This window comes from Falco rusticolus, chromosome W (assembly GCF_015220075.1).
Source record: "Falco rusticolus isolate bFalRus1 chromosome W, bFalRus1.pri, whole genome shotgun sequence".
Lineage (NCBI taxonomy): Eukaryota > Metazoa > Chordata > Aves > Falconiformes > Falconidae > Falco > Falco rusticolus.
Window position 1 is genome coordinate 25,415,385 of NC_051209.1, and position 15,560 is coordinate 25,430,944.

General features: G+C 42.6%; 1 protein-coding gene across 4 annotated transcripts in view; it reads right to left on the reverse strand.

The window, feature by feature from the left end:
* The window catches only part of LOC119140693 (E3 ubiquitin-protein ligase RNF38-like), a 176,147-nt gene that overhangs the window by 68,094 nt on the left and 92,493 nt on the right, over positions 1 to 15,560 (reverse strand). For all 4 annotated transcript variants that reach the window (XM_037372224.1, XM_037372227.1, XM_037372225.1 and 1 more), the window contains one exon: positions 8,845 to 9,038. In XM_037372224.1, the coding sequence (XP_037228121.1) occupies positions 8,845 to 9,038 (194 nt within the window). The remainder of the gene's footprint in view (positions 1 to 8,844; positions 9,039 to 15,560) is intronic.

The following is a 15,560-nucleotide window of genomic DNA, read 5'->3' on the forward strand; positions in this document are numbered from 1 at the left end:
CTAAATAAAGCACAAATTGAGATTCCACCCAGAAAATGTTAGGAACCAAGTAAAGAAGTAAAATTTTTGGGTACTTGGTGGATAACAGGCAGTGCAGTGATTCCTCCAGATACCTTAAGAAAAACTGAAGAGCTGCAAATGCTCTACTCAAGGAAGTAGTTACAATTAATGGGAATTTAGGATATCAGAGGAAACATGTACCTGGATTATATATTATTTCCCATCCATTATACTCATTCTTATGGAAAGGCAAACCCTGGGAGTGGAAATAAGAATGTAGAGAAGTGGTCAAAACACATGACTGAAGAATTAAAAACATATCAGTCACTGGGACCAGTACACTCCTGTGACCCTATTATAACTGAATGGGGTTTCACCAAACACCCTACTCACTGTAACCTGTCCCAAACTTGCCCTGATGGGCCAAAAAGACCTTTATTGTCTGCAGCTCAACTGCATTTAAAGAAACAGAACGATACTCTGAATGGGAAAAGGATACTATCACAGTTGTTCAGATGCTATTGTGATTGTGTCATAGTCTGTCTTACATTACTTATTGTCATAGATAGCATCATTGTCTTTCTCTGCATTATTAGTATGATCTACCTGTTCAGTGTTTTGTATTAGGATATTTTTCTTTCCTTTATGTGATTCTAATTCTAGAGCAGATAATACTTAAGGCAGTAGACTGTTGGGTTTTTTTTTCCTTGGAATATTCTAATTATAGCTTTAAAGCTGTTATTTCTTAAAAAAATTAAATTCTGATGCATATGCATGCTCTGAATGCTTTTTATATAAAATATATATGTAAAGACTTATGTTTACAAGAACTGTAGGAGAGAAGGAGAGTTGGCAATGAAAGTCCTAATTGCTTGGAAAAACAGTTAAGCATATTTCCTAATTATGATCAGTACTGATCCTCAGAGAGAATAGCTTCTTTTAAGACTACTCCCAGAAAGAGAGAGGTAGAAGTTAAAGGGTGTATGGCTGGGGTTTTGGCATTGCTTCTGGGGTGGTTTTTTTTTCCTCCAGCTGGGCAGAACAAAATTCTCTGAAAGCAACGAAATTGGAAGCAAAAGATTCTTTTACTATGTAGAGCTATTAAAAAAAAAGATTTAACAAAACTCAGAGTATTCAGATACACAGCTCTAAAAGCTTTTAAAATTTCTAATTTATTGTAAATGACTCAGGAAAAGTAGTCAGAACTGCATCTAAATTATGAAATACCTATACTGAAGTTGCACTTCAACTTTGTTCCCAGGCTTTGGGAACAGAAACCCATGTTGATGCAAACACAGACCCACTGTCAGTGAAGGAAGAGTTGGAATGTGAATTATTACAGGAGCTTGACCCCTACAAATCAATGGGCCCTGATGATATCACCCAAGGGTGTTAAGAGAGCTGGCTGATGTCATTGCAAGGCCGTTCTCCATAATCTTTGAGATGTCATGGAGATCAGAGGATGTCCCAGAAGACTGGAAGAAGGCTAATGTCACACCCATATACAAGAAGGGTTTAAAGGAGGATCCAGGAAATTATAGGTCCATCAGTCTTACTTCAGTCCCTGGGAAAGTCATGGAATGAATCCTCCTAGGAGCTAGCACAAGTCAAATGAAGCATATGATTGGGAAAAGCCAGCACGGATTCACCAAGGGCAAATCGTGCTTGACAAACCTGATTGCCTTCTACGACAAAGTAACCTGCTCAGTTGATGTGGGGTGAGTGGTGGATATTGTCTACCTGCATTTCTTCAAGGCTTTTTATATGGTTTCCCACAGCCTTCTCCTAGAGAAACTGATACCTTACGGTCTAGACAAGTGGTCTGTGCAGTGGGTGGGGAACTGGTTGACAGGCCACTCCCAGAAGGTGGCAGTAAACAGATCATTTTCAAACTGGCAACCTGTCACAAGTGGGGTTCCCCAGGGATCTGTATTGGGCCCAATGCTGTTTAATATCTTCATAAGTGATCTGGATGATGGGATCAAGTGTACCCTGATGAAGTTTCCTGATGATACCAAACTGAGTGAGGAAGCAGACACTTTGCAAGGGAGAGCCACCCTGCAGGAAGACCTGGATAGTCTGGAAGAGTGGACTAACGAGAACCTTATGAAATTCAATGAAGACAAACATAAGGTCTTGCACCTGGGAAAACGTAATCCAGGAGTGCAGCAAAGGCAGGGATCTACCTGACTGGGGAGCAGCTCTGTGGAAAGGGACTTGGGGGTCCTGGTGGACAACAAGCTCAATATGAGCGAACAGTGTGCTGCTGCAGCAAAGAAAGCCAACAGGATGCTGGGTTGCATCAACAAGGGTGTCACCAGCAGAGATAAAGAAGTCATTATCCCACTCTACTCAGCGCTTGTCAGGCTGCACCTGGAATACTATGTTCTGTTTTGGTCCCCGCTATGAAAAAAGATGTGGACAGGCTGGAGAGGGTCCAGAGAAGGGCCACAAAGGTGATCAAAGGACTGGGAAGTCTGCCATATGAGAAAAGGCTGAGAGAACTGGGTTTGTTCAGCCTTGAGAAAAGAAGGCTTAGGGGACAACTTATGACCATCTTCCAGTATTTAAAGGGTGGCTACAAAGAAGATGGAGACTCCCTTTTTACAAGGAGTCACATGGAAAAGAGGAGGGGTAATGGGTACAAGTTACTCCTGGGGAGATTATGACTGGACATAAGAGGAAAATTTTTCACAATGAGAACAATCAGCCATTGGAATAACGTCCCCAGGGAAGTGGTGGATTCCCCAACATTGGACACTTTTAAGATTTGGCTGGACAGGGTGCTGGGCCATCTTGTCTAGACCATGCTTTTGCCAAGAAAGGTTGGACAAGATGATCCTTGACATCCTTTCCAACCTGGTATTCTATGATTCCATGATTCTTTTCTTCCAAGCACCGTGCTAGATGTTGTACAAAACCAGTAAGCGACAGTCCCTGGCACCCAAAATCATTTACAATCTAAAAAAGGTGATGTGTCCAGATGAGTTAAAGTGGGTCAGATGGAAACAGACAGAACACATAGTAATTATCATCTTTAGACAAGAACAGCCATCACAAGCTGTCCATAACTGAAGAACCTTGATGTCAGCATTCTCTAAGGTAATTTCTTTGATGCAGCAACTTTTTGAATGCCTTTACTCTTTTGAACTGAAATTACTGACATAGTGGGATTGAGTGCATTCTCAGAAAAAATGCAGATGGCACCAATCTGAGTCATGCAGTTGATTCCCTTGAGGGAAGGGATGCCATCCAGAGGGATCTGGATAAGCTTGAGAAGCGGGTGCATGTGAACCTCATGAAGTTCAACAAGGCCAAGCACAAGGAAGGTCCTGTACCTGGGTTGAAGCAATCCCCAACATCAGTACAGACTGGAGGATGAACAGACTGAGAGCAGCCCTGAGGAGAAGGACTTGGGGGTGTTGGTGGATGAAAAATTGAACATGAGCCAGCAATGTGTGCTTGTAGCCGAGAAAGCCAAACATAATGTGGGCTGCAGAAAAAGAAATGTGTCCAGCAGGATGAGGGAGGTGATTCTCCCCCTCTACTCTGCTCTAGTGAGACCTCACCTGGAGTCCTGTGTCCAGCTCTGGAGTCCCCAGCACAAGAAAGACACAGAGCTCTTGGATCAGGTCCAGAGGAGGGCCACAAAAACTATTAGAGAGCTGGAACACCTCTCCTATGAAGAAAGACTGAGAGACAGTTAGGGTTGTTGAACCTGAAGAAGAGAAGGCTCCGGGAAGACCTGAATGCAGCCTTTCAATATATAAAAGAGGCTTATAAGAAAGACAGAGAGACTTTTTGCCAGGGCCTGCAGTGACAGGACAATGGGCAATGGTTTTAAACTGAAAGTGGGTAGGTTTAGACTGGATATAAGGAAGAAATACTTTATGATGAGGGTGGTGAGACACTGTAACAGGCTGCCCAGGGAAGCTGTGAATGCCCCATCATTGGAAGTGTTCAAGACGAGGTTGGATGGGGCTTTGAGCAACCTGATCTAGTGAAAGATGTCCCTGTCCATGGCAGCAAAGTTGGACTAGATGAACTTTAAAAGTCCTTTCCAATTGAACCCATTCTATGATTCTATGACTCACAACAACCTTAAAGAATTGAGCTCTGAACCATTAGGGCTTATCAGCTTTGGTTTAGCATTAGTTCTATAAAACTTTATCAGACTCCTGCAGAACATGTACACAGATGTGTATAAACTGTGCTCCCCCAACAATCATATTCTGGGAAGGTAGATTAGCTCAGGCTCACACTAGCAATAGATGGTAATGGAAGGATGCAAGGAAATGTGTGTGGACTGGTCAGATGACAAGCAAAAATGCCAAATGCATCATATTCTGAATGGCCCAGTTCAAAACATTTCTGAATAAAAACATCTTGTGGACTTGATTTATGAGTAACCACTGCACAGAACTGAATAAAGGACATATAGCAGTTATTCTGAAAAGAGAAGCTTGAGTCAACAAACACATTTCTTTCTTGGGTCTGACAGCTGTATGAACACCCATACCATGTTCATGCTTTGGACTGAAAGCTTCCATATTTGTGGACTTGAAGAAGAAACAAAATCCAGTACATTTAAGTCTGTTCCTTCTAACACTATATTATCATGGCTGACAAAATTTATCTATGGAATCAGAGGAGAAGCAATTACATTATTTCAACCTCATCTAACATTCTACAGTCATGAAAAAGAACAAATACTTCCATTTTAGTAGAAATCAAGCTATAGTGTGTCTGCGATGTAAACAGGTCAGTTAGCTTTAAAATTTCATTACATGGCTTGGACACATTTCTGAAACAATGCAGTGTGAAATGCTGAGGAATTGAAAGCTTTTGCTTTGGATAACTAAATAGAAGAGTAAAGGTCAACTTTATTTTTATGCTTTCCTATATACTCTTATCCAGGCATCAGTTCAACATAGTCATCTAAAACTCTACTCTTCCATGATTAAGGAATCTTGTTACAAAAGCTCTGCCTCAGAGAGCATTATAAGTCACTGTGGGAAAATTACTTGGTGGGGGGGAATTAGAGAAAACTGGGACCTAATAGAAGCGTAGTATTACAGAAAGCCTTTGTCCTGGTTTCAGCTAGGATAGAGTTAATTTTCTTCTTAGTAGCTGGTGCAGTGATGTGTTTTGGATTTGGTGTGAGAACAATGTTGACTGGACACTGGCAGTTTTGGTTGTAAGTAGGTAATGTTTATACTAAGTCAAGGACTGTTCAGTTTCTCAGGCCCTGCCAGTGAGAGGGTTGGAGAGGCATGAGAAATTGGGAGGGAACACAGCCAGGACAGGTGACCCAAGCTAGCCAAAGAGGTATTCCATACCATATGACGTCAATCTGAGTATATAAACTGGGGGAAGAAGAAGGAAGGGGAGGACATTCAGCATTATGGCATTTGTTTTCCCAAGTAACCGTTACACGTGATGGAGCCCTGCTTTCCTGGAGATGGCTGAACACCTGCCTGCCCATGGGAAGTGGTGAATGAATTCCTTGCTTTGCTTTGCTTGCATGCGCGGCTTTTGCTTTACCTATTAAATTGTTCTTATCTCAACCCTTGAGTTTTACATTCCTTTCTGATGCTCCTTACCATCCCTCTGGGTGAGGGCGAGTGAGTGAGTGGCTGCATGGTGCTTAGTTACCAGCTGGGGTTAAACCACTAAAGCTTTTTAGGGTAGAATGCAGCTATCGCTTTCAGGATGGTTGGCATGCACGGGATCTACTTTACTACAGCTCCCTAAGAATTACACCCTGCCATCTCAGCACATGCTCATAGGAGTAATGGAGGACGGAGTGGAGTGGAGACACTGTGGCCAGGCTTTGTCGTGCTCCCTGCAAGAACAGGAACTTGATGGTACCACACAGCTGATAAGCTGCATAGCAGTTGTCACATAAAGAGTATATGAGATGTCCACTGCTGAGCCAACCACTGTGGCAAAATTACTTTCCTTAGATGAAATAATCTCATTGTAATAACAACGCACACCTCCATCTCAAAGTTACCTGCCTCCAAGGTACTACTACGCTTCACTGGGCATGTGATACCAATCAGTAACAACAATATGTATGACTAGAGTCACTCAAGCTCCACCTAAATGTGAAGGAAATGGACTAGTCCTGGACTGAAGTAAGTCCAAAGGGGGGAACTGTTGTATAAACTCCTGGATTACCAAACTCTGATTTAGTGTTTAACTATATACAAATCTGTGCATAAAGTTAGGTCAAGCTGACCCACTCTTTAAAGTTGTTATAAATTAAAGGGCTTCTAATCAAGGGAGTCAGCCTTGGGAAGGATGAGAAACACAGAACAGATAGTGAGAAGAACACCATTATCAAAGTTATGCAGAAAGAAGCCTTCAAGTGAATAAAGTTCTGGCTGTAAGAGGAGACAGGCTGATAAGGTGTTGCAATCCACTGACATCAACAGAAAATTAGTTGAAAATAGGACAAAGATAATTGTAGTAGTGCAGGAGCGGGTTGGAAACTAGGACCATGCGTGGCAATCAGTTAGCTGAGGGGAATGTGCTCGAGCTTGTCTAGACAACAATTAACATGATGAGGCATGTTTGCAGAGCACAGGGGAGTGGGAGATGGATGGCGCCAAGGAAAGGTAACACCTTGTGGTTAATTGATGGCAGTTAACCACCAATCAGGGATTGCCTAGTATGCAAGGCTTAGCTTCAAGAACCAATTAGTTTAAAATGCGCAGCTTCTGAAAGTGTATAGAAACTTGCGCTTCTGTACAATAAATTGACATTTGCTTGCATCAAGCTGCGTCCCGTCTCTTCATTCGCCGCATAGTAGTGGGAGATCGCGACCTCCAACTCAAATAGCATCCCCCCTGAAAGAGGGAAAAACCCTGCTTGAGGAGCATGTGTAGTTAGCAGAAAACTTCAGCAGTGCTATCTGAGGATGTGTAGTAATTTGCATTGAAGCGAGAAACTTGTAACCAATCCTGTTTATCATAAATGAATGTGCAATGAACTATGAAGTATAGAAAGTGGACAAATGACAGGAGAAGGTAGGTAAGACTCCATCGTAACTTCTGGGATCGGCTGAACCTGTCTTCTCCCCCATAGGGACGCCTATTGGGTAAGAACTTTATTCTATGACTAACTCATGCTAGCTGCTATTAGGTATATTGTTTTAAGCTTGCTTTGCAGTCAGTGTATTATCACCGGAATCTTTGAACCTTATTCTGTCACAAATTTGCATTTTATAATAAAAATCTTCAGCTGAAGTTATAAGTCTCTGGAGATTTGAATAGTTGTATCAAATGTAAAGGGTTTGAGGAAACCCCCTTTCTTAACGTGACAGCCACACACTAAAAATCAGAACAAAAATGCAGTCTTTATAATATGCAAACCAACCACCTCAGCAACCACATGATGCTATGGTGTCCTCCAGTCAGGTCCTCCTCACCTTTGCTGTTTGCAAGACAAGGACTGAGTTGTGAGTGCAGTGAACATACATGACACTACATATGGAATTTATTGTTTTTGATAGCACTCTGACAATAAAGAGGGTTTTATTCCTGTATTGGATTTATGTGGCAAGGTTTTGGTATTAGAGGGGCTGAAGGGGTGGCTTCTCTGAGAAGATGCCAGAAGCTACCCCCATATCAGACAGAGCCAGTTCTAGCCAGCTCCAAGGCTGGCCAAAGCTGAGGCAATCAGCAACGTTGGTAGCACGTCTGTGATAACACATTTAAGAAAGGCAGTTGGGAGAGAGAAAATGTGAGAGAAACAACTATGCAGACACCAAAGTCAGCAAAGGAGGGGGAGGAGGTGCTGTGCCCTAGGCACTGGAGCAGAGATTCCCCTGTAGCTTGTGGAGAAGACCATGGTGATGCAGGTTGTTTCCATGCAGCCCACGGTGGAGCAAATATCCACCCTGCAACCCATGGAGGACTCCACGATGGAGCAGGTGGATTTGCCCTGAAGGAAGTTGCAGCCCATAGAGAGCCTATGCTGGAGCAGGTTTGCTGGCAGGGCCTGTGACCCCATGGAAAGGACCCATGCTGGAGCAGTTCTTGAAGAAATGCAGCCTGTGGGAAGGACCCACATTGGAGAAGTTCATGAAGGATTGTCTCCCATGGGTGGGACCCTATGCTGGACCAGAGGAAGAGCATGAAGAGGAAGGAACAGCAGACATGAAGCATTATGAACTGACCACGATCCCCATTCCCCATACTCCTGTGCCACTGAGGGGGAAGAGGTACAAGAGTCAGGAGTGAAGTTGAGCCTGGGAAGAAGGGAGGGGTGGGGGGAGGGTATTTTCAGATTTGTTCTCATTTCTCATTTTCCTATGATGTTTAATTGGCAACAAATTAATTCCTGCAAGTTGAGTTTGTTTTACTTGTGACTGTAATTGCTGAGTGATCTCTCTGTCCTCATCTTGACTCATGAACTTTTTAGTCATATTTTTCTCCCCCTGTCCTATTGAGGAGATGGAGTGATAGAGTGGCCTGGTGGGCACCTGGTAGCTAGCCAAGGTCAACCCACCACAATTCCCCCCTTCCCATTTTTTAAACCCTTATTTCTCCAGTACAGAATGAGAGAAAGAAGACAGCTCATAACAAAAAATGTTAACAAGTATTCTCTTCTCAAATTCTCTGTACTCTTACAAAGTATTGGAAGATGTAAGAACTTAAATTACTTTCAATACAGAGTTTTCTGTTGCACTTATAATTTAGTAAAAAAAAAGTCAAAAGAAGCATTAGAGTATTTATCATATAATAAATACTATTCAATGTTGCCTGAAATAGACTTCCCCTGAGTTGACAGTAGAGAGAATAAGAAACTGGTCCCTAACCTATTTAGCTTGCTTACCTCCTCCTACTTCGCGCAGGTGTGCTGCAGCGTTCCCCAGAGAAGTGATGTTGGTTGGACCGAGCCATAGGAGGCTGCCTATTTGATGCTATCTCCCACGGTCGCATTGGCAGTGATGCAGTTGGTGATGCTGCTGTATAGTCAAAGACTGAATGAGAAAGACGTTGTCTCTTGGGACTTGAACTGTCTTCACTCTGTGCCAACATAAACAAAAAAGCCCTCAGCTGAGTGATTTGTTTCCCATATTGAAACTCCAATATTATTTACTTCAGCTAGCATTACAGAGGGAGATTTAACAGACTAATCAGAACACCATAAAGTTAAACAACTACAATTAGTTGTAGAACCTACTGCGTTCATAATGCAAACAACTAATTGCCTACCTGAGCATTTTTACTAAAGCATATTTCAGCAACATCAAGATATTTTAAAGACTAATGCTAAGGCAATAAGAGAAGTTATATCAGAAAAAGGAGTAAACATTTACTTCAGAAGAAAGAGCTAGGTCCTATTTTGTTATAATATTCAACAGAGGCACTGCCCTGCCACCTCAATACAGGTTTAGGATATAAACACATGAATGAGTTATCCAAAGACTTTTTTGTAAAAGATAAGCATAGATTTCACACCAATATGATCCATATTTGCCAGTAAATAGATGCCATATAGACCTCTAGTTCAACATATGCATTCCATTCCTACCAGGTACATGCATACATAGCTGAAAAAACATTTTTAAATATCTGGAGTACAAATCAGCTCTGCTATCCCACCACAGAGGTGCCTCATCTTTTAACTTGTTAGTGCAGTAATAGTAATTAACAGGTAAAGACAATGTGATTAAACCCAACCACCATGAAAAACTTGATTTAAGTTTGTGTATTTTACTGAAGTTCTACTCGGACTAGGTAGCTCCTAGAGTTGTTAGTGTTAGTGATATGAAAACCATTCACCTCCAAGTTTACATCAGGTCCTGAACAGGAATAGTTACCTTCCCTTTTCACTGCTTGCCCCTGCTTAAAATGGTTAGCTAGACCTCTCCTTGTTCACCATAATAATTTAAGAGATATGATGTGATGAGTTTAAGAAACTAAATATTTGCAGTCATTTGCAGATGACCAATACAGAGAAAACTGAGTTTCTCTACAATAACTGTCTTCTTGAACTGCCCCCTCTAACCCTGTTAGAAGCCTTTTGCTTCACATAAATTTATAGACTATAATCTTTTAAAGCCTCTCTACACTTATTCATCTCTCACAATTTTCCTTGGTCTACCAAATATTCTTTTTCTTCCTATTTTATTGTCCTTCTTATGGTTTTATCTTTAAAGGAGTTTGATTTCCACTTTCTGAACACTATTGGTTGAGTAGAATATTTCACAGAATCATAGAACAGCTAAGATTGAAAGGGACCTCAAAAGATCATCTGATCCAGCCTTTTGTGGGAAAGGGAGCCTAGATGAGATTATCTAGTGCCCTGTCCAATTGCATCTTGAAAACCTCCAGTGATGGGGGACTCTACCACACCCCTGGGGAGGTTGTTTCAGTGAATGATTGTTCTCATTGTAAAAAATTTCTTTCCTAAGTCAAAATGAAACCTCTCCTGATACAACTTGAACCCATTGTCCCTCGTCTTCTCCATATGGCTCCTTGTGATGAGAGAGCCTCCATCCTCTTTGCAGCCATACTTTAAGTACTGGAATATTGTGATGTGGTCCCCCTTGAGCCTTCTCCAGGGACAAAAGACCCAACTCCTTCAGTGTCTCCTCATAGGGCAGGTTCTCTATCCCTTTGCTCGTTTTCATGGCCTTCCTTTGGACCCTCTCCAGTCTCTCCATATCATTCTTGAATTGTGGGGACCAGAACTGGACACAGTACTCCAGATATGGCTTGATAAGCACTGAGTGGGATGATCCCTTCTCTATCTGTGCTAGTAATGCCTCTGCAGATGCAGCCCAGGATCCCGTTTTCCTTTTTTGCTGCAGTGGCACACTGCTGACTCATGTTCAGCTTGTTTTCTGCCAGGTCCCTTTCAGCAAGGCTGCTCCCCAGCCACACAGATCCTAGCCTGCACCGGGCTCTTTGGTAATGTCATCCCAGGTGTAGGACCTTGCATTTGTCTTTGGTAAACTTCACACTGTTCTTGCTTGCCCACTCTTCCAGCCTGTCCAGGTTTCTCTGTAATATGGCTCTCCCTTCTGACATGTCTACCTTACCATTCAGTTTAGTGCCATCAGCAAACTTGGTGAGGGCGCTTTCAATCTCATTGTCCAGATCATTTATGAAGATGTTGAAGAATTGATCCCGGTATTGATCCCTGGGGGACCACACTTGTGACAGGCTGCCATGTAAAAACCATTGATCATCACCCTCTGAGTGCAGCCTGTTAACCAGTTTCCCACCCATCTTGCAGATTGCCCATCCAGTCTGTATCTTGCTAGTTTTTCGAGGTGACAGCTGTGGGAAACAGTGTCAAACACTTTGCTGAAGTCCAGGTAAACAACATCCACTGCTCTGCTCTCCTCATGTTGACAGAATAAGTTATTTTGTTCTAGAAGGTGATCAGGTTAGTCTAGCATGATTTGCCTTTGGTAAATCCATGCTGTCTTTTCCCAATCACCTGCTTCATTTGGATTGTAATAGTTTCTAGGAGGACTCGTTCCATTACTTTCTCAGGGACTGAAGCAAGACTATGGGTCTGTAGTTTCCTGAGTCCTCTTTTGGGCCCTTCTTGTACATGGGTGTGACATCTGCCCTCTTCCAGTCATCAGGGACATCCCCTGATCTCCATGACTTTTCAGTGATTATAGACAGAAGCCCTACTTCTCTTCTGCTTGATAGGTTACTTGTTTTCTTGCCTTTTTTTCAGCTCACACCTGTATTAACACACACAGGTGCAAGACTTGGCACTTCCCCTTAGTGAACTGCATGAGGTTTCTGTCAGTCCATTTCTCCTGCCTGTCCAGGTCCCTCTGAATGGCAGCATGACCTTCTGGCATATCAGCTACTCTTCCCAGTTTTGTGCCATCAGCAAACTTACTGAGGGTACACTCTGCCCCAGCATCCAGATCATTAATTAAGATGTTGAACAGGATTGGACCTAGTATTGATCCCTGTTTTAGCATTGTTTCCTTAACAGTCTGCTCTCATAGTTGACCCTGCTTTGAGCAAGAAGTTGGACTAGAGAACTAGATCCCTTCCAACCTGAATTATCCTATGATTCTATGATGCATATACTTGCTCATCCTCCAATCACTTTTGAATTCCTTCATAAACTGAAATTCAACACAAAAGAACAAAGAAGTCAAAGACAGGTCTATTCTTAGAGTTTCATGAAAGCTCTCCAAGAAGGGTTCCCACTTCCATAAGATCAGCCTCCTTAAACAGCAGTAAATCCCACCTGGAGAAATGCCCCAGACGTGACAAAAAGCTTAAATCAGAATATGCTTCTTGTTACATGCTAGAGAATCTTACCAAAGAGAAATCACTATGAAACTAGACTTCATTACTTCTGCCACTTGTTTATTTAAATTTATCTTATTGTTGCAACAAAAAGAATGTAGGATGAAAATGATTTGTGACCTGCCTCAGAACTTTCAGGCTAGGGAGAAGTAACTTTTTACACCAAGTTGACTGGAGACAAGACAAAAATATATGCAAGAAAGGTAGATAAGGCAGGCACAGAAACATGGCACACTGTGGGGTCTGGAATGCAAAAAGGAAGAGCTGAATGTAGGAAGGAGACAGAGGGTTCAGTGGAATTGGAAGACCAGCAAAGCAAAGCAAAGGGTTAAAATATTCATCACTCCACCTATATCTTCGCCATGGTTTAACCCTGGCCGACAACAAAGCACCACACATCCCACTAACTCTCATCTCCAGTGGGATGGAGGGGAGAATTAGAAGAGTAAAAGTGAGAAAGAAACTCATGGGTTGAGATAGTTTAATAATTAGAGAGAAATAATAATTAAAAATAAAATTGTGAGAAAAGGAGAAAAAAATAGCAACCACCAACCAAGCAATGCCCAGACAGTTCCCAAGCCATGCCCCCCCCCCCCCCTTCCCCTCGGTTTTATTGCTGAGCATGATGTCATATGGTATGGAATATCCCTTTGGCCAGTTGGGGTCAGCTGTCCCAACTGTGTCCCCTCCCAGCTTTTTGTGCACCTCCAACCTACTTGCTGTGGGGGCAGTCTGAGGAGCTGAAAAGGCCTTGAGACTGTGCAAGTGCTGTCCAGCAATAACTAAATCAGTGTGTTATCAACACTATTTTCAGTACAAATCCAAAACATAGTCCCATTCAAGCTACTATAAAGAAACTTAACTCTGTCCCAGCCAAAACCAGTACAATCTTGTAGCTTCCTTTTGATAGACATCTGCTGCCACTATCATAATTTAGAGCCCAAGAAATGTGGCAGAGGTAAAATGAACATGCTTTCTACAGGACAGGAAGTGTCATAAATCCACCCCCAAAAACATGGTGGCTCTCTTTGGTTTCAACTAAAAATAAATTAATAAATAAACTCCTATATGATCATTACAGCAAGGTTATAAGAGCATGCTGGGAAACTGTAATAGGTGAATATGGCAAGGTTTTGGTAGTGAGAGGGGGTTGCAGGAGTGTCCTTTGTGAGAAGAGGTCAGGAGCTGCTGTCATGCCAGACACAGGTGGTTCTGGCCATCTCCAAAACAGACTCACTGTTGGCTGAGGCTGAGCCAGCCAGCAAAGCTGGTGGTGTCTCTATGAAAACATATTTAAAGGGCAAAACCACCAGACAGGCAGAGAAAGAGAGAAAATAGAGCAAGAAATAGCAGTGCTGACACCAAGGTCAGAGAAGGAGGAGGGGGAGGATGTGCTCCAGGTGCCGGAACAGATATTCCCCTGCAGCCCATGGAAGAGACCAGCAGAGCAAATATTCACACTGCAGACTGTGGAGGCACAAATATATTTTATGTATTTTAAGATTGTTTTTAAAATGTATCAGATTCCACTAACCTTTGGAAGAACTAGTTATATCTGTTACAGGAAAGTATATTGTGCTGGATCCGACAGCCTGAGAGGCAAAGCTGCTACAGCTTCATGCACCAAGTACAACTGGTAGCGAGGCTGAAAATTTACTCCCAGTAGGCATGCGCACACACACACACAGAGCACATGTATACACCACATATATATACACAGCCAGCTACACAGATCACAGACAGACATTCAGAGCACAGACAGCACCAATGGCCTCATCCTGCTCTGCTCTCTGGCTGAGCAAGATAGAGGTCCACTAGGGAGAGAAAATACATGTCTAGTGAGAGAAAATATATATATATATATGTACAAAGTGGAGCCCCTCCAGCAGTTGACCTCAGACACTCAGTCTTCCCAGTAGTTGGCCCCTGAATCCCACTCTCCCCAGTTGCTGGCACCTGGACATAGGAGTCCCCAAAGCCACAGCCCCACTCCAGTTGCTGGTATAGACTGTTTCACACACATGCATAGCATTGGCCAGGAAACCCCTGTTCTCCCATAGCTGACCCCCACCCCCTGTGCTCTTTACCTTAGAAACACACAGGTGCTCTCACAACCAGAGCTGGCCCTTAGAGACTCACACATACCCCTGACCCCAAGGTCACTTCACCTACTCAACAGCAAGTCCAGCTTGATCTTCACTAACAACCACACACTTGCACACCTATATTTACTGGCACTACAGACCCCCATACACACACATGCACATGGAATAAAGAACCCCTTACCAGAAAATAGTTGAAGGAAGAGCTTAATAAAGAGACAGGACAGCTGGAGCTGATCATGTACAGGGCGTGGCCAGGCAAGTATACTGAACAGGAGCTGTTTACATGCAACTGGCCTTTTTTATCACCTTTACCCCAATATTTTCCTATGCTTGTTCCTCCCCAAATCACCTTTCCCTGGCTTTGGTTCCTCCCCTAAACATCCCATAATAAATCCTGTGCAATCCCAAAATGCTTTTCCCCTGCATCCCATAACATGTCCAATTACCCTTAGGCAGTAACACACACACATACACCGGTCCAAAGGGTGCTCTGGTGTTGACCATCATGATTAGTTTCATGCCTGGACAATGGAACTCATGCCTCACCTGGGACAGCCCTGAGAATGGCCTGCACAAGGTGTCCATTTCTTTGAGTCTGGAATTTGGGTTCCCCACCTGCGATTGTGCTCCTGCTCTCCTCTGGGGTGTTGTTTTAAATTTTGATCTTTGTTTCTCAGCATTCAAATATCTTAATTAGCAAGAAATTAATTTTTTCCCGAGTCAAACCTGTTTTGCCCATGATCATAACTTGTAAATGATCTCTCTGTCTTTATCTTGACCCATAAGCTTTTTCATCCTATTTTCTCCCCCTGTCTTGATGAGGGGGAAAATTGAGAGCAGCTGGGTGGGCATCTGGTCAAGGTCAACCAACCACAGTTACACTTCTGAACATGCTTCAATAGTCACTTTTACATAGTTTACCTAAATGCTGTTCTGCTTTGTATAGAGAAAGTGAAAGTTATAGCACGATAATTCAGACCTCTTATATTTTCACCAAGTCAGTGTACCTTGAGATATGCCTGTTTTCCAGTTAAATTATAAGTATTACACATACAAACGAATCATTAAAAAAAGACACCTACAACACAAAAAATCCCCCAAACCAAACAACATAAATAGAATTATTACCAGAAATAATTAAGATTGATAT